General features: G+C 32.9%; 1 protein-coding gene across 4 annotated transcripts in view; it reads left to right on the top strand.

Moving 5' to 3' along the window:
• ATRNL1 (attractin like 1) overlaps positions 1–25,889 on the top strand; it is a 497,977-nt gene that overhangs the window by 51,123 nt on the left and 420,965 nt on the right. For all 4 annotated transcript variants that reach the window (XM_026704834.2, XM_087932664.1, XM_087932666.1 and 1 more), the window contains exons 6-10: positions 5,339–5,513; positions 9,605–9,692; positions 13,802–14,057; positions 20,916–21,099; positions 23,038–23,192. In XM_026704834.2, coding sequence (XP_026560619.2) covers positions 5,339–5,513; positions 9,605–9,692; positions 13,802–14,057; positions 20,916–21,099; positions 23,038–23,192 — 858 coding nt within the window. The remainder of the gene's footprint in view (positions 1–5,338; positions 5,514–9,604; positions 9,693–13,801; positions 14,058–20,915; positions 21,100–23,037; positions 23,193–25,889) is intronic.

Below are 25,889 nucleotides of genomic sequence, written 5' to 3'. Positions count from 1 at the left end.
AGCTCCTCCGAAGCGCCCGTTCACCCCCACCCTGCCGCCCGCGGTTCAATCCAGTGCTCCGTTCTGCCTGCCTTCCTGCCTTCGTTTCTGGTTGTTTCGGAGCAGCTTCGGCTGAGTAAAAGAGGCGAATAGTTATTATTCTCAGCCAAAGCTACTCCGAAACAACCAGAAACGAAGGCAGGCAGCAGGCAGAACGGAGCACTGGATTGAACCGCGGGCGGCAGGGTGGGGGTGAACGGGTGCTTCGGAGGAGCTGCGCCGACAGGAAAAGCCACCCTGCCGGCTTCTTTGAAGCAGTTTCTTCCTGGGCTGGTGGAGGAGCGAGAGAGCGACTGAGAGAGGAATGAGATGGGAGGAAACCGAAGCCGCTGAGCCGGAGAGCAGGACAGGCTTTGGTTGCTTCCTCCCTCCCCTTCTTTCATTTGTGTCCTTGATCCTGATCCCAGCAGCATTCACCGAAGGCGAAGAAAGCCGCCATTTTTATTTTATTTTTATTTTCTTTGCGGCCTGGTACCAAATGATCCACGGACCGATACCGGTCCGCAGCCCGGTGGTTGGGGACCCCTGATTTAAGGCATACTTATTTGCAAAAAACAAGTTGGGGAGTGCCTTCAAGGCAGCACTGACTAGCCCAAGATCATGGTTTCTGGCCTGCTATCTTAACCTCCAAATTCTTTTGAAGTTAATTTTCATAGAAGGAATAAAAACCAAAACTTTCTTTGGAATGACTTTTTTTCACTCAGATTTAATCTTAAGTATATTTAATATATTCTATTTATCTTATACAAAGTCAGTTTGATGCAGTGGTTAAGTACCAGTCTAGAAATAAGAAGACTGAGTTCTAGTCCTGCTTGAGGCACAAAGCCAGCTGTGTGTCCTTGGGCCAGGCACTTTCTCTCAACTCATTACAAACCACTTCTAAAATCTTGCCAAGAAAACTACAGGGACTTGTTTAAGTTGTTGCCAGGGGTTATCATTGGCTCAAAGGCACAAAATAAAATTAAGTCATAAATAACTTATAAGCTAGCAGTGAAAGGCGCCTGACAAACTATGGCAAAGTATTCCAAAATTTAGATTCTGCAGTGCATAAGGTTTTCTAACCAACCTAGTATCTATTTAAAAAGGGCAAGAGAAGAAGGTTGAAATTTGGGTGGTTTATAGTGGCATGAAGAAAACATGTAAAAGAAAACAATAAGGATAAGAATTAAGTGAAGCTTAGTGTTAGTAGATTGAACCAGAATAGAAAGTGGTTTTAAATATAGTGTGAATTAAATATAATGTGAAGAGAGATAATGAGAAATGGAGGGAATAAATTAGAGCTGTCTGTACAAGTACATGCACTGTGATTGTTGCAATAGATAATTAAAACAATGCACTATCTCAGGGCAAGAAGTTAAATTTTAATTCTTAATTGCATTTCAGATATTTCTTTAAAATATTTATAAAGATAGAAAATTTTATCATAAAGCATTTTAGTTTTTAATACCTGCTTTTAAAAAAATGAAATATTAATACAAAGTTATGCAAACTTTGAATCGATTCAATGGTTACACCAATGCCTTTGGTTCAGATTATGAAGAGTTTATTTAGTATTCTAATATATCTTTTTAAACAATTGTGACCTCTGGTGGATATAGTGAAATGAACATCTGCAATGGTAATCAAAATTAAGTGTGAAAAACTATTATTGTTCAAGCTATTTTTAAAATATCATTTTAAAATAAATTCTAATACAACTGTATTAGTGAATTATTAATGTTTCAATTACAGATTTGTATAAATTTCAGTAATGTTCAGCCTGCACATTCTAGCATTGCTGTCTTACATATACTGACATAAGGAAGAACTGGAAAATGCAGCCTGTTGTACATTAGTCATAATAATATATAGTATCATTTAGGTACAAGTTTAGCTCTTTTAGCAGGGGAAAGAAATTAGAGATTCTTTTTTATTATTATTAAGAAACTTTTTTCCATCAATATTCAAAATATTCAATATTCAAATATTCCATCAATTCAAATATAATCAAAGCAAAGTGTTTAAAAATGCAGTGATAAACCATATCTCTAATTCAGATTAGCAGAAATATTGCATTATCAGTTTTGGAATTGTAGTCTATTAAGGTATAATATAATGATATAAGTTGTCTAGAGCCTTTAAATTCAGTCCTGTCTAAATTTATACCAAATTAGCTCCAGGTTAGTTTATAAGAGGTAGCCAGCCATTAAGTAAAAATGTTTTTCAGACAATGAATAATAAATTCAGTCTGTCATTGTTTAATTATACCAATTTTTCTTTACACTGTCTTGCTTGGAAAATTGCTTGGAGCTCTATTTTTTAGATTTGTATATGACAATATTTAAATATGGTAATTAAATCTATATTGTCCTATATCAATTGTTCTAGAATTATACTACTGTTCAGTAGGAGGTTGCAGAAATTCAGGTTTGAGAGCTAAAATTTAAGTAGAAATATGTTTGGATAGTGTAGCACTTGTCACTGGCATTTAAAGCTTATGCCCTTTTCTGGTCTCTTGTCCTCCATGCCTGATGAATGATTCTGAGCAATATAGCTTTAATTTAAGACATTCCCAATCTGTGTAACATATGTCTCTATCTGGGGTCCATATTAGATTTTCTATTTGAATATGCCTCTCTATCCATCTGTATCCATCACTATGAATGTTTCTTTTTATAACAGGTTTGATCAGGGCAAATGTCTGTTATCCCTGGTATGTCATTGATGGTACTGGAATAAATAATGGTGCTCGTAGTCACATTTCACAATCTGGAATTTATAGAAAAAGTTGGAAAGTTGGTGTTTTGGGATGCTTTTGCTATTTAGAATCAAAATTCTGTAATAGGACTCAGGTATCAAATACTGATGAGTATTTCCTTACATATTTGTCTAACAGACTATCAAAGTAGGATAGCATGTGAAAATTGGTAGTTTGTAAAATAACTTACAGTAGATATCTTCAGATTTGTAAGCTGTGATGTGTGCTTGTCCTAATTCTCTTCTTTTGGCTAGGATATGTGTACAGATGTATAATTCCTCCTGGTTCAGGGATACAAATTTAATTAGATTATAATTGTTTATAAAATTGTGTGGTGATAAATATCCATTAGCAGCAATAAAAGCAGTTGCTACTGCATGTTGTGATATAAGAGCTTACATATCTCCAATGTATTGAACCCTACCTATTTGTGTGTACGTGTGCATGTTCATGCATGCGTGTGTGCGCGTGCATGTGTACACATCTTTTGATATAAGGAGCTGTCCAGAGTACTGGAGCAAGAAAACTAGCATTTATATTTCCTGTAAATGTAAAGATGATCAATGTTGATGTCAACTTTTACATTCTGATAATTCACTGCTATTAATTAATTAATATTGAGACAATTTGCAGCATTCTTTATTGCAGGGAATAAACCTGCATATTACCAGCACTCTTCATTCAAAGGCCATCTCAAAAGAGAACAAAATACTGAGATCAGATTGGGGTTAATTGTAGGGAGGATGATTTATTTTGAAGTTTGTTTTCTTTGTTTCTATTCATTTTTGTATTTTATATATTTGATAGGGTCAATTGACTATAAAGTTTTCTTCTAAAATTTAATATTGAGTGAAATAAATTTGAGGAATGAATCAGTAATGTGTAAGTTTTAAGCAGGTATAATTTTTTTAATTAAGCAACTATAAATTCTTATTGTGTATATTTTACTTGGTATTTCTAAAATAATTATTTTGAAGGCTGTTCCTGTTGATTTACAAGGTAATTTTTAAAATTAAACAAAGTAGCAGGAAGTACTATGAAAAAACCCCATTTTCAAACAGCTTTTTTTCTGGTAGAATGGGATGAAATTTGGAGATAAAGTGGAGCTTTATATTCATCCTGCCAAATTTCATATAAATTTATGAGAGGTTTCAATCTTTAAAACTGGCTTTATTTTTAATGCATGGCATGCTTACTTGGATAAAAGTCAGTAAAATTACTGCAATAATTATACCAGAGGTAGGATTCAATTTTTTTTACAACCGGTTCTGTGAGCGTGGCTTGGTGGGTGTGGCAGAGGAAGGATACTGTAAAATCTCTAGTCAGAGATGGTATTTACTGGTTCTCTGAATTACTCAAAATTTCCGCTACCGGTTCTCCAGAACTGGTCAGAGCCTGCTGAATACCACCTCTGAATTGTACCTAATATGCAGGGAATATCTATCACATATTGAGGAATTTGGAGCCAAAGAGATTAGGTGTTGATAATAACTATGAATGCCTAAAGTTGTGTGGTGAAATAGTCTTGTAATGCCAGAATCTTAATAGAGCCTACTGAAAATAAACAAATCACGTGGAACATTCTTTTATTATAAAAATAAAATAATCAAAGAAATTGCTTGTCAAAAGGCATCTAGACCCAATTCAGAGTGTTGGCTTGTTGAAAGTTTTGCCTGCTTTGAAGTTAATGGGGATATAGCCTTTTCTGTAAAAGATCCCACAGTATGGAATACAGGTACCCAGAAGTACATACAATTCCTGCTTGCTGCATCTTCTTAACAAAATGATTTAATAGGAAGATACTCTCAGTCCCAGCAGATAGCTGTGGGGGCCTATCTTGTATTTTATCCTACATGTTAACTTTGTTTTATTTTTTGATTAATTGTTTGTTTGATAAATGATTTTGATTTAGTTATGTTTTTCATTTTGTTTGGTGTTGTAAACAGTCCAGGATTCTTTTTGGATTGGGTTTAGTTATAAGTGCTTTAAAATGAAGAAACTCAAATCTAAATAGGTCAGGGAGTTTTTAAAATTCTAGATGAATTGGGGTTTGTTGATTGTTGAGTAAATCATAGAATACAGTAGTTTTATGTGTAATATACTCTCATAATTATGTGTTGCATCAGATTACAATAAACTGGATGAATTATAGGAAAAAAAAATATTTTAAACATGAATATATTTTTCTTGTATGTAATAGAGTGTGTAATTTACCACTTGGTGTCACTGTTCTTCACAATCTTCTTCCATAAGGTAAAAATAATAGAAAAGCATATCTTCTGTATGCCTTTAAAATATTCTTTTAAGTATATGAAAATATTTACAGTAAAAATAAAATTTGTCATCTTAGAAACTAAACTAACATGCCATTTAAAATACATGAGTATGCAAATTGTCAAATTTTTAGAATGTCTATATGCATTGAGTATTCTACAATATATGAGGTTGGCTCACTTTATATATTGTACTATCTCAGTTGTAATTACTATCAAAAATCGTTGTGTTTGAATTAATAAGAATACACCCCAGGTATGATTTTCTCTCTCTGTGTATTTTAAACAGGTCCTGATTGCTCTTTGAATGTCCCCTCAATGGAATCATATTGGATTCTGCCTAACGTGAAACCATTTAGTCCATCTGTGAGCAGGGCTTCCCATAAGGCAGTTCTTCATGGAAAGTTTATGTGGGTAATTGGTGGATATGCATTTAATTACAGTACCTTCCAGATGGTATTAAAGTAAGTTATTTCTTTTCTTAATTTTGTTTGTTGAAAATTAATGAAAAGCATCTCTCTCTTCTACGCCTGTCTTGCCTTCTTGCTGCCTCATAGTTCAGTTCAGACCTTCCAGAAAGAGAGATGATTGAAAGTGAAGTGTTGTGGATTAATGAACTAAAGTGGGGAGGGCTTGAGGGGGGAACAAAGTGTGGTAAGGCTGTATGCTTTTATATTTGTTTTATATACATGAATTAAAAATAAAAGCTTCAGAGCTAACTTAAATGATGCAAAACTCTGCATTGACAAGGACATTACCATTGTCCTTGTCTTTCCCCAAGGAAGTAAAAATTGCAGAAATCTACGGATTCACATACACACGTGTGTGTATCCAAGCGCATGTGTGTGTGTGTCCATCCAAATATAACAAGACTTGATTTATTCCTTTTTTTTAACAAATTTTATTAATTTTACAAAGCAATATACAAACGAACAAAACAGAATATAATAACATAGGAAATCTTTTTCTGAAAAAACCAATGCAACATCTTATTTAAAGACAGAGTTATTCCAAATTATCACATTTCCATATAAACACAATTTAGTATATATATTTACCTTATCTGTTCAACTTCATATCTTATCCCAACTTCTCTTTATTACTCCCTTTCCTTCTATTTATTCGAATTATATCTCTTTAACTTTAGATTGTATACATTTTTTATATCCATCTGTCTTATACAATTTCATTGTTCTCTTCCAATACAATACACAAACAAACAAGACATAAAACATAGAAACATAAAACATCTTTTCTGAAAGTTGCTTGATCCCGGGTTAAAACTCATCGTACAGACACAACTTCAAAAATCATGTTCCTTTTATATACCATTCCATATCTTATCACCGTTTTCCATTTTCTATATAGCTTCTTCCTTCTTTTAACTCTCTTAGTTTTATTCTACTTATCTCATCTCAGTTCAAATCATAATACTTGTCATTCTTTGTCTGTTCTCAGCTATCCATTCATCTTTTCTCTTTAAACAAAACTTCTCCTGTACACTGATTGGAGTATGACGCCTTTAACTCTTTCCCCTAACCTAATAATACTTAATATCACACATAACTTGTATTGGGATTCTGTTTAGCACATTCTAAAATTACACAATGTATTATATAGAAAAAAAAAGAAAAAAAAGAATGAACAGCAACAACAAAGGAACAAATCTATAGATATATAATGTGGCTGGTACCACTGTCAATACCATTTTAATCATACTTATTAATACTCATTTATATCTTAAACATTTTATTCTAAAAACACCTATAAAAACACAATCTTATGTACCTTACAGAATCCCTTTTTCAATTAGATTTACCCATTGTTTCTAAATGAATTTTGTTTCTTTAAATCTTGCTTCCCGTCATTAAGACTTCTCACCCCTTCCTTTCTCCCTTGCTTATTCTTCTCCTTACCCTTTTTACCCCTTTGTCTCTCCACCTCCCTTTTCTTCTTCTGCTTTCCCCCTTTCTGTTGTTTTCTAACCTTATATCCACCTTTCAACTCATTTTTATCTTTTTTGGTTGTTTTTTTAGGTCTTAAAATCCCTTTTTTCTTTTCCTCTTTCTTCTCTTCCCCAGATAGGATCACATGTTCATCAAAGATGGTTTCTTCTTTGTCCCAATCATCCTGCCGCGCAATCAATTCTCCATAAGAATGTACTGCCATTTCTAGAGATTGAAAAAGAATGCCCAAAGTATCTTTCCAGTCTTGTTCTTCCTTTTTATATTTTTGATATTCAGTTTTGGATTCATCCAAAGATAATGCCATTATAAAGAGGAAAAGTTTTTCCCAAAACAACCACCCAAGTGTTTTTAAGCAAAGAAAAAAAAATTTCCCAAAAGATCCAAAGTAACCAAACAATCCAGATAAACTATTTCTTTTAGCACTTTTTCCTTTCTTCCATTTCTTTTTCTGGGGTTACTATTAAGTCACAAAGTTCCAGTTGAAATATGTCTTTTTGAAGTCTTATTAACGTTCAAATGGCTCTTTAAAATTCTAGACAGTCTGCTCCTTATTTTCAAATTCTGCTTCAATTTTTTTCCTCTCCCTTCCCTCTTACAGCAAAAAAAGATTTTTTCTTTAAATATTTAGAAATCCATATCCCTTTAGCATTAGCATAGTCTTTAGCATTTAGCATACCTCCAATGCGGGTTTTCCGATTTCTCTCAAAGTTCTATTGCTGTTCCGTTTGGAAGGAGAGTGAAAAGAAAAAAAGTTTTCCCTTTAATATCCATTCGCTGCTTACTCAGTCTGGGAACAATGTATCTTTAATAAGTATTAAATATCAGGATACTTTCACTGTTGCTTTGTCCCGGTCAGCAAAGATCACTTTCACTTCTTCACAGCTCCTCCTGCACTTTCTTTTTCTGGCTGAGCTCTTCTATGTGGCGGCCATTACAGACCGCCGCTCAGCTGTCTTCGGAGAGGGAGATTTAGCTGGCTATGGAAGAGACATGCGATGTCTCTCATCCCTGCCAGAGCCCCCCAGTCTTCACCACCTTCTGCAAAGGTGGCTTAGCCCCAAAGCCAAATGGTTCGGGGCACTCAGGCAGTGAACACAGGCAGGGACCGCGCACGGTCGCGGATTCCTGCCTGCACCGAAGTGCTGCAAACCGGAAGTCCTAGACTTGATTTATTCCTTTTTGAAGTTTGCTTCATTTGTAAGATTTTCTGTTTCTTTTTTTTTTTTAAATATAGTTTATTAATTTTTACAATTAAAACCAGTCACAATACATACACAAATAAGCAAAAGAAAGAAAGAAAGAAAAGAAAGAAGAGAGAAGAGGAAGAGAGGGAAAGAATTTTAAGAAAAGAAAGAAAGAAAGAGGTTACAGGATTAAAAGTATTCTTTTTTTAACAGTTTGCAAGATCTTCTTTTGTTTTCATCACCTTGTGTCATATAACCACACCTGTTTTTAACTTATATCGTTACCTCGTTATTATGTATTGATACTTTTCTTTTATGCCTTATAATATATTATTTATCTTTGGTCAATCCAATTATACCAACAATTCCAGCTATCATAGTATAGTGAAGTGTCTTTGTTTTTTAGCGCCAAAGTCAATTTATCCATTTCTGCACATTTTGAGATTTTTTCAATAATCATTTCTTCTGATGGAATTTGATGTTGTTTCCAGTGTTGAGCGAAGGCTAATCTGGCTGCTGTTAAAATGTGTATTGTTATGTATTTGGTTTTTTTGGAAATTTGCTTATCAAAAATCCCTAGTAGGAAGGACTCTGGTTTGTATTCGATCTGCTAAGACAATTTTCTGTTTCAATCGGACTATAATATTGGAAGAAACTTCTGTACATGTGCAAAAGCATTTTCATAGATAAATGTCCATTTTATCTCTAAAATTCATTTCTTTGAATTACACTGAGATAGGCCTGACAAAGAAAACTCTATTCTTCATTGTCTCCAGACTAAGAAACTTGTTTGAGCTGCATTTTAGCTGCATTTTCTTATTTTAAAAATTATCTATAAAGTGGTATTTCTTCCACTAGGATTTTAATTAGAAAATTGTATTCTTTTTAATGTATGTCTTCATATTTTAGATCATACTTGATTAACAAATATAATTCTGCTATGCTTAAAGTCTTGGCCCTTTTGGGAGGGATAATAAATATCTTTAAGTTCAGTGAAAACCAACTTGGGCTGCTGGCACTGCCAATGCTTTCATACAACTGATGATATTTTATGACATGGGTTTCATGAAACACACAAAACTACACCTACAAAATAAATTTCTGCAACTTTCAGAAAATGGTCACTTCTTGATTAAAGATAAGCCATAAACCCATTGAGAAAAACAATCAATAATCAATTGAAAATCTTGTTTGAAAATTTATTCATTTTTAAACGTGTTTTATTGGTTAAAAACATTGGTGGGATAAGGAAAAATTGCAAAAATTAATTTCTAATTTATTATATTTATTAGATGTTATATGGCATATCAGGAAGAAACAGAAAATGATATTTTAATTTGTAAGCATATACAAGTCTATAGTTTTGCTTATAGATAATAAACTATTTATTTATTCACTTTTTAGCTATAATTTGGAAAGCAGCATTTGGAATGTGGTGCCTATATTGAAAGGACCCCTTCAGAGATATGGACATACTATTGCTTTATATCAGGTTTGTTTGTACATCAGAATTAAATTCGAAAGATTCTTTTCCTCCTTCTCCTCCTCATCCCCGCCGCCCCCTCTGATTCTAACTCAGCCAGTTCGGTGGTGCAGTGGATAGAGTGAAGTACTGCAGGCTACTTCTGCTGACAGCCAACTGCCTATAAGTTGGCAGATCAAATCTCACCAGGCTCAAGGTTGACTCAGCCTCCCATCCTTCTGAGGTAGATAAAATGAGGACCCAGATTGTTCGGGGCAATATTCTGACCCTGTAAACTTCTTAGAGAGGACTGTAAAGCACTTGAAGTAGTATATAAGTCTAAGTGCTATTGCTATTGCTATCCAGCTCAACTCATTCTTATAATGTTCTATATGACATATTGTAGTAACACTGTTCTGAAGGTATTTTAGAATTCTGTATTTTAGAATTCTGAATCAAGGGTACATTTTTCTCATTTCATATTAGAATAAATCACCATTCCATAAAATAACTGTGCAGTTATGACACACTTTCTGACTTAAGTGGGGAATTCTGTATTTTATATAGAATACAAAGTGACTCTATTCTTCGTGATCTTATTAGATAGCAGATAGACATTGGGATATGCAGTCCCATAGGCAAACTCTCAACTCTGTGATATCTAGCTCTTTGAATTACACTAGGAAGTCAGCCAACATCCAGTGCAGTTCTAGTAGAAGTTTTATTTTGGACAACTTGGCATGCATGCCACTGCTTGAGCAGCTGTATTGTGGTACTGGTAAATTTCCTAGATGGGTAGATCACTTAGTACAGATTTGAAGCATTCTGTTTATTTGCCACATACTTTACTTCAATTGTGTACTATTCTTGGTGCATTTAGCACCAACTTTCAACTCAGAATTCACTCAAAAGAATTCACTCAAAAGCCTGTTTATTTTTATATGTGCATTTTCAAAATTAATGAACTATAATAAGCTTTTTTTCCTGCCATTCTCAGTGATAAATATTTTCCTCTCAATTGCATTCATTGTCAGCCTTGTGAGGTAGATCCGACAGGAAGAATGGCCAGCTGAGCTAATTCTATTTTATTGAGAGATTACATTATTAAGTCTTGCAAATCTAAAAGTACATTTCATCTCTATTCCCTTTAAAGTAAAATAATGGTCCCTTCTGAGCTGTTCACATTCATGCTAAGGCTAAATTGCCTTTTCTTCTCCCTGCCTCTAGGATGATTCTCACATACTGTTATATTCATTCTGAATATAACATTTTTCCAAACCTTGGTATCTCTTTCAGTGTAAATGGAATCCTTGATCCTGCTGTCCCACAAACTTTATTCTATTTTATTAAAAAGAATAATCCATGTGTTTCCCCATATTAATCATTCTAGAATTATATCTCCTTTTAACAATTTTTCTCCATATATGGACAGTGAGCTAATTGAGATTAACACCCTTCTGAAAGATCCATCTGTCTCCAGAACTCTTATTGACCTTTAATGCAGATTAAGCTTCTGTGCATCGTTAATGTCAATCAATGTACTATGAAAGGCTGAAGATAGTTATATATAAAAATGATATGACTCTATTTAGTTGTTAACAGTAAAAATATAATATTGATTTATATAGCTATCATTGTATATATTGCTGAATGAGCTGAAGTTCTTTAAAAAAATACTGGTACTGTTGACAGTATTGATCACCTGCTGGAAGAGAGGATGGTGGATGCAAATAAGTACCCATATCAAATTGTCATTATTTTCAGCAAGTAGAATTAGTCCTGTCAGAACAAATAGCACCATCTGTTTATTGTCCATATGGCAGCCTAGTATGGCTCTTCTTGTGCTATTAGGTATTAAATGCAGTTTTTCCATTGTTTGGATTCTTTTCATCACAGTTGAAATCCTGGGAGAAATATAAACATTGTCTGGAATTTTTACAATTAAAAGGGAAACAACATTTCCATTCTGCTTCTGACTGGAAAACACTGTATAATAATATAGACTCAAACCAAAAGCAGATTTTTTAATAAAATCTTTTACATGTTTTTCTAATCTGGCAAGTTTAAAGTTAATTTAAATTTAAATTATAAAGATGTGCAAGAATAGCTTGTTTAAATTGTTTAAAAACATTTAATATGGGTTTAAAAGAATTGTTGCAGTGAACAGTGTTTCTTTAAACTGGAATTTCTTTGGGAGTTGGAGACTGATGGTTTGATTTCCAGTCATCTGCTACTCATCAACATAAAGTGTAATGATGCACAGTTAGCATGGTTAGAAGGAAGAGAAAATTATCTAATCAATAATTTTGTCTGCTTATATTACTCTTTTGGCTTTGTGGAGTTGGAATGTGATTCTAAGAAGCAATGACTTCTGGAAAAACCCAGCAATAAGACTATTAGCCGTAAGCATTTTCAGATGTGAAAAGAAAAGGATAGTATAGGAAGAAAGGATTATTAGTAAAGATGCTCTTATCATAATTTTTACAGGTTGATCCACCAATGTTTATAGAGTAAAGTAAATCTGAATGCATTCAATTGTATTTGACAGAAGATATTCAAATTGTAATGTATTGATACTAAAATGAAACTACAGGTAGTCCTCATTTAACAAACCAAATTGGAATAAGGACTGTGCCCCTAAGTGAGATGGTTGCTGTGTGGAAACCATAGGGTTGCAACTATGCTTTCCAACTGGAAAGATATAATAGTTTAACACCTTTGGCTTTTGTTTTGCTTCCTAACCACTCATCTCCTTTTAGGAATCTTTGAGTATAGGTAAACCGTGATTTACGGAAGTTCATTTAATGACCGTTTGAAATTACAATGCCACTGAAAAAAGTGACTTATGACCATTTTTCACACTTATGACTGTTGCAGCATTCCCATGGTCACATGATAAAAATTCGGGTGATTGACAACTGACTCATATTTATGATGATTGCAGTGTCCTATGGTTATGTGATCCCCTTTTTAGATCTTCTGACAAGCAAAGCCAGATTTACTTAACAGTCATGTTACTAACTTAACAGCTGCAATGATTCACTTAGGAATTTTGGCAAGAAAAGTTGTAAAATGGGGAAAAATTCACTTAAAAATGTTTTACTTAGCAGCAAAAATGTTGGCCTCAATTGTGATCGTACCTGTTTACTACCCCAGGCTGCCACACAACTACATTGCTTTCAAAGTCTCGAACAGCATACTCCTTATTTCCTTTGAATCTCTTCTCTGTCATCTTTCTCCTTTGCAAAAGGACAAAAAAAAGAAAAAAAACCCCGCACAGATCATTAAGGGATGTGGCAAAAGTAGTAAATGGTCCTAACTAAAGTTATTTTAGCCTGAAGTTATTTTTCACCACTTTGTAACTTTGCAATTCAACTGAAGGAGTAGTTGGTAAGCAACCGCTACCTCTTCCTTTATATGTTACTACTGTTGGCATTATAGAGATTGAACAGAAGTAGATGTCAGGACATGACTTTAAAAGAGTAATGGGAACATTTTAGAGTGCCTTGTAGAGAACATCCATTTATGGTGGTACCAAACTTATTTTTAATTTACTAAAATATTTTGCAATGATTGTAATATGCATTGAGCAGGGGTGCAATTCAACCGGTGTAACAACCGGTTTGGTGAGCACGTGCTTTTCTGGAACTGAACAATAGTTGAAACTCAGAGAGGTAAGGCGGGGAAAAATGGCTAGGAAAAAAGTAGAATATTGAGATGTGGTATTATGCAGCTGCGGTAATATTACAATATTTGCAGAACCAATAATCTACTCTAAAATTCAGACATACCAATTGCTAGAAAGTATTTACAATGGTAACTGCATCAAGGTTCATTTGTAATTTATGGTTATATGCCATAAATTTGGAAAAAGTTTTTAAAAAGCAGTTAAATTTGTCACTGCTCATTGGTCAATATACCTTGTCTTTAGTATAGTAAATTCTTGGTGAAAAAAGGAAGGTTCCCCCTCCCCAATTCAAAGAAATAAGATCCTGTAGTATAAGAATGTAGTATAAACTAATATTATATGCCCATGTTATTTCCAATGTGGAAATAACTACAGCTCAACATTTATAATTGTGCGTTTTTTATTTTTATTTGAAGTTTAACTAACGATCATTTCCCCTTCTTTAAAATAGGATGACATTTACATGTATGGAGGCAAAATTGAAACAAATACTGGTAATGTCACTGATGAATTATGGATTTTCAACATACCAAGTCAGACCTGGAGCCTTCGAATTCCGGCAGTGCTTGTTCATGGCCAGCAATATGCAGTCGAAGGTCACTCAGCACACATAGTGGAACTTGACAGTAGGGATGTTATCATGCTTGTGATTTTTGGTTACTCTGTAATATATGGCTATTCAAGCAGCATTCAAGAGTATTACATCAGTAAGTTACCTTTTCATTTTTTGAATTGCTTTATTAAAACTTCAGGATGTGAACTGAGACAAGGGAGAATAAGAGATAAACTATACTTATACTTACCACCTGATATTTTTTTAATCTATCACAGACGGACATAATTCAGTTTGGATATTCTAGTATGGGAAATACAGTAATGAGGGTAATCAGCATATAATTTTAATAAATAAATACTAATGTATAGATGAGTTTAACTTCTATTCACTTCTAGATTATAGCACAAAGTTGCATATTTTATACATTTTTAAACAATTACACATAACTAATTGTGATATAGATTGAAATGTTAATTTTAGAAATTACATGAAAAGGATATTTTTGATGTAAAATGAAGTAGCTTTTCACAAAGTAGCTTAGAATTAACCTCTGTGAATAATATATAAGCAGGCACTTTAAGAAGAGAATTTTGGAAAAAAAAACCCTCTCAGAATTAAACCCTCTCAGCCTTAAAAGTAAATACTATGCAAGTCATGGAAAATCCTGCATTCAATCTATTTTTGGAAAGATATGCTTAATACGACTGATATTAGCATACTTGATCCCATCTCCTTAACTTTCAAATAAATTATTCAGTTTTCATCCTTTATTTTAATATCATTTAAAGTGATTTTTGAAGATATAAATTGTGCTTTTATGAATAATTAATAACATACAATTTTGAACTCTGCAGTTTCACAACAATCCAGCAGGATGCACTACTGTTCCAATTTTGCTCACTTCTGAGCTTAAAAAAAAAATCAGTAATTTACTGGGTATTTTTTCTAGACAACATTTTTTAGTTGTAACAATACTGAAGTGCATTCTTCTGTATTATATAATACATACACAAAGAATTGTATTTCTTTATAAAGTTCTGTGCTATTTATCATTTTTTAAAGTTGTGCATAGGACTCTTTCAAATCTAATTGATAGCTGCAGTTTTCATCCCAATGAGATATACGTGATTCATTTTTAAGTAAGCAGGAACATGACAGAAGCCAGTATCGATAACTATAATTTAAACTTCCATTACTATATTTTTATAACAATGAAATGGACTAAATACTAGTAATCGTCTATTCATTAGCTGTATTTTCTTTTCTATTCCCAGTCATTGCCAAATGCTGTAGTGTCCTAATTTCAGAAATAAGAATAAGGAACAACAATAAATGCATTCTGCAGTTTGTAATTAAGCTGAGTCAAAATTAAATAAATAAATAAATAAGATCTAACAAAGTAAATTATTGGAAAAAAGCAACATCAGAAGATTCCTGATAAAACAGACCAGAGTTTCATATAATTGAGTCTCTTGCTTCCCCCAGTGGCTAAATTAAATGTCTTTGGAGTGTTCATAAACATACCATGATAATGGTATGTTTCTAGTGGTTCTAATGGTTCTAGTGTTGTTCTTCCAGCATCTGTTATTCACCTGGGTATTATCTCTGAATATGAAAATTCACTTTGTCCATCAAGAATAACATCTGCGATATGTATTTATCATGCTTTTAAAGACAAACTGCATATTAGGTTAAAGACATAGACTGCAGCCATGAATCTCCATCTTCATGGTTTGCGTATGTGAGAAAATAAATAAAATTGTGATATTTGCACTGAGATGCTTGTCTGTGCAAAGAGATTATTCCTTCTCAGCTGTAGATTTAAGATAATTCCCCTTTCTCCAATTTATGGAACTGAAAAAAAAATGTTTCTAGTCATGCCCATTTGTGGTAAATTGGGGAAATGATTGCTTATACTGTAGATGGTAAAGGAAGCCTTAATACTGTGGAAATAACAACTGATTTCTTAGTTGTTAAAAGAAAAAAAAACTACAATAACTTCTTGCTGCACTTTTAATGTAATACACAGATGTGGCAAACACAGCTTCTTTTTATTTTCTTTTTATAGGTCTTATAGCCCATCCAACTATGAATACTAAAACTCATAGCATTATTTGCAGTGATTTTCAAGTGTAGTATAAGCCGTTAGTAATATTTCTGAGATAAATTTTGCTGTGTTTGTTAAATGATAAATTGTATTATTAAGTGAAAATATGATGCACAATGTCTATTGTTAATACTAGTGAGGTGTACAATTTTCAATAATGCTAATATTAGATACATATTTTTGGGAGTACAAGTCTAACATTCCCACTGGAATTCTGTACTTGAAAAAGTCAAGAACAAATATTGGACCAATCAATTCTTCCATGCCAGGGAGAGTTGAACTCAAAGGCTGAAGATATACAGTTTTTAATGTGCTATACTTAATTTTAGTACCTCTCTGTTGTTCATTAATGCAATCTGGCTTTTTTTCAGGCTTTAGGGTGAGCTTGGAAAAAATATTTATCAAAACTACTAATTAAAGTTAATATAGCTCTTAAAACAATAGGATTTTTTCAAACTTATACAGAAACCTATGAAAAGTTGGACTGCTTTAATGAATAGTAGAGAGGTCTTCATTTACATACAACGTGAAATACTTCTTCTGAAGACCATGCATAGTTCTAACTTGCATTGCTAAATACTGAGAAAATAAGAACATTGTGAAAATCATGCCACAAGTAACTTGTTACTGTGGTACTATAGTGTTCATTAATAGTTAACATTGCTAAAATTATATTGCAAAGTGTAGTGTCCTTGGAGGAATTCCAAGCAGCATTATATGGAAGATACATAGTTGGCTAAATTAGCTTCTGCTTCATTTAATAATAGAAATGAAAATGTCATTGTCTACTGAATAGTTTATTACTGGGACTAAAGTTGAAATCTAGGATTTCGCTTTTTAACTTCCTTTAAAATATTATAGAATATATGTATTAGTAAACAATTTGTAAAATAGATTCTACTCCAAAGCACATTTTAATAAAATTCAGTTCATGGCTTTAAACTATTAGTAGTGGCAAAAAAATTACATAGTTATCAGTTATTATTATTCAGGATTAACGTCAACTGTGTATATTTCTTTACAATGATAATAGATTGTCAGCATCAAATATTAATTACACGAATATAGGAAAGTAGAGTTTTATAAGAATTGTGGCTAGGAGTTCTTTTATTACCAGTGCCATTGGATCTTTTTGTAAGCATTCATTTGTTTTACAAAGGTTTAGTTTACAGAATCTTGTCTCTACTTCGTAGTTTATTTTTTGAGGTTGATCATTTTTATGTTTCATTTTATTTCTGTAGTTTTATTCCATTAAGGTTTAATGCATTTTGTGCTTTGTTTTCCTGAATTCCTGTACAGGATTTATCTCTAGACCTACAGCAGTTGGATGATTTTAAACTTTAAAATTCCAGATGGTGACTCAGTACAAACTGAGTTTTGGAATGAAGCAACATAGAAAGCAGATTGGAAAACTCTAAATAGTAATAGATATTGTTTCGGTATGACAGTTTGATCCTGTTAAGAAAACGAAAATCTTTAAACAGGAATCATGCTCTTATTTTTAAATCCCACTATTTATTGTGTTACAGTTTTGAACTGGAAGTTTTACCACTTATCTTAATAGTATAACTTTTTATGTTTTCTTTCATAAAATTATTTGAGTTCTGCGCTGCGTTAATTGAACTTGATAGTTGAGACTTTCCCAAGTTAAATAGAACAAAGAATTAGAATAAAGAATTGAGTAAAGAATACTTGTACGAATAAAAAAAAAGTATCCCCATGCAACATTCATTCATGGCACTGTGTATCTCTCAATAGACGACTATACACAGATTTTCCTATAGAGCCAGATTTTCTTTCTAGAAGACCATGAGTGGTGGGACTTGCCTCCAGTGATCAGATATTCCATAAGTAGAAAACACCAAAGAGTATATATACTTAGATATGGCTTCCTGCCATCCTGTACCAATACGTAGAGATTCTTATTAGGCTTTTGTTTTTGTTACATAGATCCTAAACTATATAAGGCTAAAGCACTCTGAATTGCAAGTTGTAATCAAAATAGTAAACTAAATAAAATGACATGATACTTAACAGGCCTGATCCATGGGCACACAAATAATCCTATTTGTACCAACAAATTATATTCCATGGTGTTAAGGAGCTGGCAGATGTGATTTATCATAATCTTTGGGAAATCCTAGAGTATAGGGAAGAGCCATAAAATTGAAGAAGAGCTATTTTTTTTGGTCTTTAAGAAAACAGGAGAAAAGTGGACTCAGTCAGCTGCAGACCAATGAGATTGGCATAATTATCTGGGAAAGTCCTAGAAAGGCAGAAAGAATTTTAGATTTCCTCGTAGACAAATAACTGAGTTGGAAGCTCAGCCAACAGGGTGCTACATATTTTAAAAACATCATTGATATCTTTGGCTGTATCGATAGAAATATATTTATGAGATCATGGAAGGTGATAGTTGTGTTATGCTATACCAGTCAGACTACTCTTCAAATTTTTGTCACTATTTTACAAGAAAGGGTTCTGGAAAGACCAGAAACAAGACTACAGAGATAGTGAGAGACTTGGAGACAAAGTCCTATGAATAATGGTTAAAGGAACTGGGGTTGGTTAGTTTAAAGAAGACTAAGCTAGGAGAGAGTTAGCAGTCCCCAATATTTGAAGGCAGTGACATGAAAATGGTTAGATAAAAAATGATGAATGGGAGCTTTGCAGAGAGAGATTTAGATTTGAAATCAAGAGTAATTTCCTGTCTGTAAGAGCTATTAAACAGTGGAACAATCTACCTCTTAGAGTCATGAGTTCGCCTTCATTGGAACATCAAGTAAAGTTAGACAGTCATTTATATAGATTGTCTTTGGATTCCTATACTGGGCAATGACTTGGATAGTAAACATCCAAATCCCTTCCTCTGGTTTTGTAAAAGCCCGTGGCTTCAATAGTGGCCTTAATCTTCTTATTACCCTGATTTTCAAACACCAATTGTTCAGGTAAAGCAAGATCCATGTACTTTAAACAGATTTAACTCAACAGGACAAAGCAATATACACAATAACACAATTACCACTTTGATTTAGATACCCTACAAGGATGAAACTGAAGAAGAGTTGTGGAGTATATTGCAAAAATAAATTAAACTTAAGCATCCTTACATTTCTCTAATTTATTTTTTATTTGAGACATTTTGGCAAAGTTTCCATGAGAACCATATTGCTTTCATTAGGAAATGATGAGGACAGTGTTTGTTTAAAGCCAATACTTTTTTAAAAATCTAAAGAAGCTCTTGATGTTTAGAGCATACACCATAACAGTTACTAATTGAAACAAGTAGGTACAGTTGAAATTGTTTTTCAAAATTTTCTAAAGATACTAAAACACCGTGTTTCTTCTGCTAAAGAAAAGTAATAATATTCTCTGTATTTTCCGAAGACTCACACTGAGACTCTTAAACAATGTATGTAGTCTTACTAAACCAAAGGAAAATAAATTTCCTTGTGGATTTGTCCAGAAACACTTTATGGTGCAAGTTAATAAAAATAACCATATAGTTCTCCTACCGAGAACTTCTGAGATTCATAGATGGCCCATGAATGCCATTGTTTTCACAATAGTCAGAGAAGGTGAAAGAAAGCTCATTTGCTTTAACATGATAGCCAAAGGTACTTGACACTTGAAGAACAGTAAACACATTTTTGAAGTGTATATTTAATTTAGCTGAAAAAGTGAGCAGTGCCTTGAGTCTTTAGTCTGATTGAAAAATAAATTAGCTTATTAATTTGTCATTAAGACACAAAATGTCAATGATCATTGTTTATTGCACAAAACAAAAATAGAGGACAACAGTGATAATAAAGATGGATTGTATGTTTGATATTTCTTAACACAGATTCCTAAACTTGTTTACATAGAAGTGAATCTGGAAAAGTTTTAATATTAGTTTCTTTTTCTAATTATAAAGAGCACGTAAACTTCGTAAATCAGGGGTGTCAAACTCAATTTCATTGAGGGTAACATCAGGGCTGAGGTTGACCACTGAGGGCTGGGAGACAAGGTGGGTATGGCCAGCTTGATGCCACTCCCCAAACTGCTGCCATGTTTGCTCTTTGCATTGAGTAGACAGGGCCAAAGCTACGCTGGTGTAATTGGGTAAACTGGAATGAAGCTTCATTGGCCTGATCTTTCCTCTCTGCATTGGTAGACCTGGCTGAAGCTTCACTGGCCTGATCTTTCCTCTGCATTGGGTAGACTGGGCCAAAGTGACGTGAGTAGACTAGGCTGAAGAGACGTGGGTAGACCGGAACAGCTCCGCAAGCCAACCACATCCAACCAACCAGGCCTTGAGTTTGAAATCCCTGTACTAAATGAACATTTTAAGACATGATAAAATTTCTAATTTTTCTTGTTTCAAAAGCTATTCTGGCTGATTTGGAAAGGAGATTAGGCCATAACCAAAGAAATGTGACTTATGCATACATATCATGACATGCATTTCTTTGTAATGACACCTTATCTGTCCAGATTCACTCACAGTTTTGTTCCATATATTATCAATCTTGTGAACTCTCAAGTTTCCTCTTTCTACTATATATTCAAAATGCAGAGTGAGTTATGTACACACACACACACATATGTATGGGTGAATATATATATACATATGCATATGGTGAGCTGCGATCCTGCTGTTTGGCTTCAGGTTCGTGGTAACAGAATAATCAGAGAAGCCATAGAGATAGAAAAACACCCACACAGCATAACTTGATATTGTATATACTTTTGTATATCAACTTTCAACAAGTTAGGCTTAACTTTGGGAATGAAATATAAGCAATAACATATAAAATGGATTTCTAGCTTTCTACGAATATTGATTATAATAAAGGAATTAGTAAATTAGGAATAAATTTATATTACAGTTTCATTAATTATTGTTCTTTTATATCTTAGGATCAAATTCTTGGCTTGTACCAGAAGCAAAAGGTGCAATAGTACAAGGTGGATATGGCCATACCAGTGTCTATGATGATACAACAAAGTCTGTATATGTTCATGGAGGCTACAAAGCATTGCCCAGTAATAAATATGGATTAGTTGATGATCTTTACAAATATGAAGTTAATACTAGAACATGGTAAAATTATGTTCTTTTTTATATATGTATGGATATGTGTCCGTGTTTGTGTGTGTGTGTATTTATAGTATATGTATATATATTCTCATACATTTTGTTAACTGATTGAATATTATATGAGTGCTTAAGTTTTATACCGAAATGTGAAATTTACCTTTACTCAATAAAACAAAACAGTAGCATTGACTCAGCCTTTCATCCTTCCGGGGTCAGTAAAATAAGGTCCCAGATTGTTGGGGAGCAATATGCTGACTCTATATATCTCTTAGAGAGGGCTGTAGAGCATTAAGAAGTGGCATATAAGTCTTAAGTGCTATTGATATTCTACAACTAGGATTCAACTTGTTTTCTTTTCTGACATAATAGTTGATATTGCTAAATATTTTGAATTTTGTTAAACATCAACTCTCATATTCTCAATGTTATCACACTGTCCAGAGGACCAGATATTTCAGATATATGTATTAATAGTAACAAAATCATTCTACAGTATGGAACTTAACTCTCCCTGATCTCTTGGACAGAATTGTGAGAAATATCAGTTCACATGGGGTAGATACAGAGGAGTGTATGGGGTAGATACAGAAAACAGTGAACAGGGAATCATCTTCGATCAATTTAACATTAAGAGTTAAGATTAATTTAACATTAAGAGTTATTAACCTAATCTTATGTAGCTTTTTCTCTGGTAATATTACACTAATAGCTAGAGCATACAAAACATTTGCTAGACCAATACTTGAATACAGCTCATCAGTCTGGAACCCACATTACGTATCTGATATTAACACAGTTGAGAAAGTCCAGAAATATTTCACAAGTGTTCTCCACTCCTCTACTCATTGCAGAATACCTTATGCCACCAGACTCGAAATTCTAGACCTAGAAAATCTAGAACTACACAGCCTTCAGTCCGATCTAAGTATAGTATTTAAAATCATACATTGCAATGTCCTACCTGTCAATGAATACTTCAGCTTCAACCATAACAACACAAGAGCAAACAATAGATACAAACTCAAGGTTAATTGCACCAAACTTGATTGCAGGAAATACGATTTCAGCAACAGAGTGGTCAATGTCTGGAATACTCTACCTGACTCTGTGGTTTCTTCCCAAACCCCAAAAACTTTAACCTTAGACTGTCTACAATTGACCTCACCCCTTTCCTAAGAGGCCTGTAGGGGGCGTGCATAAGTGTACCAATGTGCCTACCCTCCCTGTCCTATTGTTTCTTTTATTTATTTATTTATTTATTTTCTTATATGTATCCATGTATTCATAACTATGTTTTTACTTATACCTATTATCTTGTAAGCATGATACTACTATCAGAAAGTAAGCTATAAAAGGCTTTTTTGTACTGTTATAACTGGAGGTCATGGGATTAGGAACAATATTCCTTAACAGATTTTAGAATAGGCATTATTTTACAACTGCATTGGAAAACAGCATAGGCAGAAAAGATTCACTGGCAATTGTGATTTTTGGGCCTTAAGCTCCTCTTTATGTTCGCTCAGGGTTGATGTTAGAAAAGTTATCAAATATCACCATCCAAAGTTATGTTTATGGATTCAGATGTGTAAAAATTGCTTGAAAGAGTCCTTAAAATTATAGAGAAAATATTGGATCTGCAAAAAAAAGTCAGCTGTTATATTTTATTTTATATTTTAATATAAATTTATTATATTTTATATTTTAACTTCAAAAGTCCCCAAGATAACAAGAAATTTAAAGAAAAGAATGGTTGCAGCTTATTATTTCCTGGTCTGTTTCAAGACGATCCATAATATAGTTATTGAAATTTGTTTTTCTGTGCATTTAAACAGATGTGATTGCTAGCACTATGTCTAAATAAATATTGTTTACTTTATAGTTATTCCACACAGATCACCTTGACTCCTTTTGATACCTTATATACTCCTTTTTTCTCAACAGGACAATTTTAAAAGAGAGTGGCTTTGCAAGATATCTCCACTCGGCTGTTTTGATGAATGGAGCGATGTTAATTTTTGGTGGAAACACTCATAACGATACATCATTAAGTAATGGTGCAAAGTGTTTTTCCGCTGATTTCCTGGCCTATGACATTGGTAGGTATAAGAGTAAATGTTTGAAAGGTTGAAACTCCAAATTCAATATATACTATATAGAATATAGTATATAACTTATAACAAAATTATAATTCAGTATGTATACAATAACCTGCTCTATAAAAGTTCTTCATTTCATAAATATGAATATTTATAACTCTATTTTTATTCTAAGACAAGCCACATTTTTATCATGTTAATCCTATGTTTGACCAGTAGATAGAAAATTGAAATGCTTCTGATCGCAAATTTCTTTTCTTTGTACAATATTCAAAGGTCTCGATTTAGCATTCATTCATTCATTCATTCATTCATTCATTCATTATTTTACATTGCTGAACTCCCAGAGACACTGAGCAATTCACAGATAAAAGGGGACAGAGAACAATAATACAATCATAAGACAAAGAACAAAAGATGGCATCAGACAGGCTACAACCAAAGCAAATCCACATTACTGAAAAGGCAATTTCAGGCCCTTTGTCAGAGGGATAGATTTATAGAGTGAACAGTCTTTTTGTCCTCCATTTTAAATCTATAATTCTTAATATAATAATATTTTTTAGGCATAAAAAGTCAGCATGTATTTACATATTTAAATACAATTAATCTTTGTAAAATACTTTAACACAATTAAAGAATAAACTAAAATGTCGTAAGATGGGACATGCAAGTTATATATATGAATGGTATTCAACTTTGTTCGAGTATTTTCCCACGTCATTATAGTTGTGCTTTTAAAGTTGTAGCAACGTTTCGGTGGAATCTCATCTGCCATCATCAGGCTTCTGTATTGTGTTCGTCTGATGAACACAATACAGAAGCTTGATGATGGCAGATGAGATTCTGCAGAAACATTGCTACAACTTTAAAAGCAAAACTACAATGAGGTGGGAAAATACCTGAACAAAGCTGAATACCATACATATAAATACCCACGAAAACTTAAGAAAATCTATCTATCTATCTATCTATCTATCTATCTATCTATCTATCTATCTATCTATCTATCTATCTATCTATCTATCTATCTTTATGGCTAGATCTCTAAATGGTGAATATTCATAGAGGGAATGTTTTTGATATTCCATATGTTCTACTTTAATAGAGAGTTATGATTTGATATGATTGAGGTGGGTTAAATGAGGACCCAGATTGTTGGGGGCAATATGCTGACTCTGTAAAACCACTTAGAGAGTGCTGTAAAGCATTATAAAGCGGTATATAAGTCTAAGTACTTTTGCTATTGGTATAATATGTGATAAAAATAATAACTTTTCTGAAATTATAACAAATAGGAAATATGTAGGTATGTATGTAAGTATGTAAGTATGTATGGTTTAATAAATATTTTCTTCATTCTATACTCAATCCTCACAAATCATAACCTCCACAAAATGTGCAACATTTAACCAGTACATTTACTTCTTTCTTTTAATGGTATAAATTATATTAGTAGTTACTGTATATCAATGACTACAATTTTATTACAGAGTTCTTTAATAATTTAATATAGTAATACATAGCAATAGCTTAAAGGCAATAATTTTTATTTGTAGCATTAAATTAAAATGTGTAGGGTCTGTGATTTCCTTCAATAGATCTTCTTTAATGGTTATATTTTCTTGTCGTGTAATGTAAAAATTATAATCAACTGTGTGTATGAAGTGAAAACATCCTGAATGTAAGCCTAGGACTGAAGAAACTGATTGTTATTTTTAAACATAAAAATTACAGTCTGCTTTGATTCTAAATTATAAAGCTACATAATTTCTTTTCCTAAATAATTAAAACACTTAACATATTATCCATAATTTTAGCAGTCTCATTTCCCATGCATTATTAATCTGATATAATATAAATGAAACAGATGTAATTTCTGTCTAATTTTAATATTTGTGTGAAGATTAATTACATGTGAGTTTAATCTTCTGTGCTATTCCTGAAGCTTAAATTAAAAATACTTTTTTCAAATATCTCTTGAACCTAAGCATAATGGAAAAGGAAATTTTCAATTTCTATATGAGCATATATCAAAAGAAAGCAGAGTCTATAATATCTACTTAATTAAAAAGCTGGAATAATTAAGAGAACATTAGACGTATACACATTTTATTAATAATTTATATTCTTTATGACCAACAGAAGTTTCGATCACTAGCCTTTCTCTGGGAGGAATCATTCACCAAGATCACATGTCCAATATTTCCCCAGAAAACTAGAACCTAGAAAGTTTTGAATGTAAAGCTCTTTCTTTGACACTACAGGTAGTTCACATTTAGTGGTAGTCTTGTGCAGTGACTGTTTGTTGTTATAATATTAATGAAAAATTAAGTTGGTATCAATCTTTGAATTTATGACTTTTACAGGTCTTTTACTTTTACAGTAATTAGAATGCTGTAGTTAAACTAAAACACTTAAGTAGAGGATACTTTGTTGAATTTATAAATGCTTAGCTTATTATACAAATGCTAAATGTAAAAGGACTGAACCACAGTATATTCAGTGATATATGAGAGTTGACTTGAGGGGCAAGACTCAATATTAGGGTTATGGGTGATGTTTCACATACTGCATTAATGCTTAATAGTGGTATGTTCCAGGTTAAAGAAAATGGTTTAGGGATATTTTTGAAATGTATTTCTTCATAGCAGTGATTCTTAACCTTTATACTAGATCTTGTTTGACAATCTGATG

This window comes from Pseudonaja textilis, chromosome 4 (genome assembly GCF_049901715.1).
Source record: "Pseudonaja textilis isolate UNSWEBS1 chromosome 4, rPseTex1.2, whole genome shotgun sequence".
NCBI lineage: Eukaryota > Metazoa > Chordata > Lepidosauria > Squamata > Elapidae > Pseudonaja > Pseudonaja textilis.
Note: the sequence above shows the minus strand (reverse complement) of the source record. Positions and strands in the feature narration are given on the sequence as shown.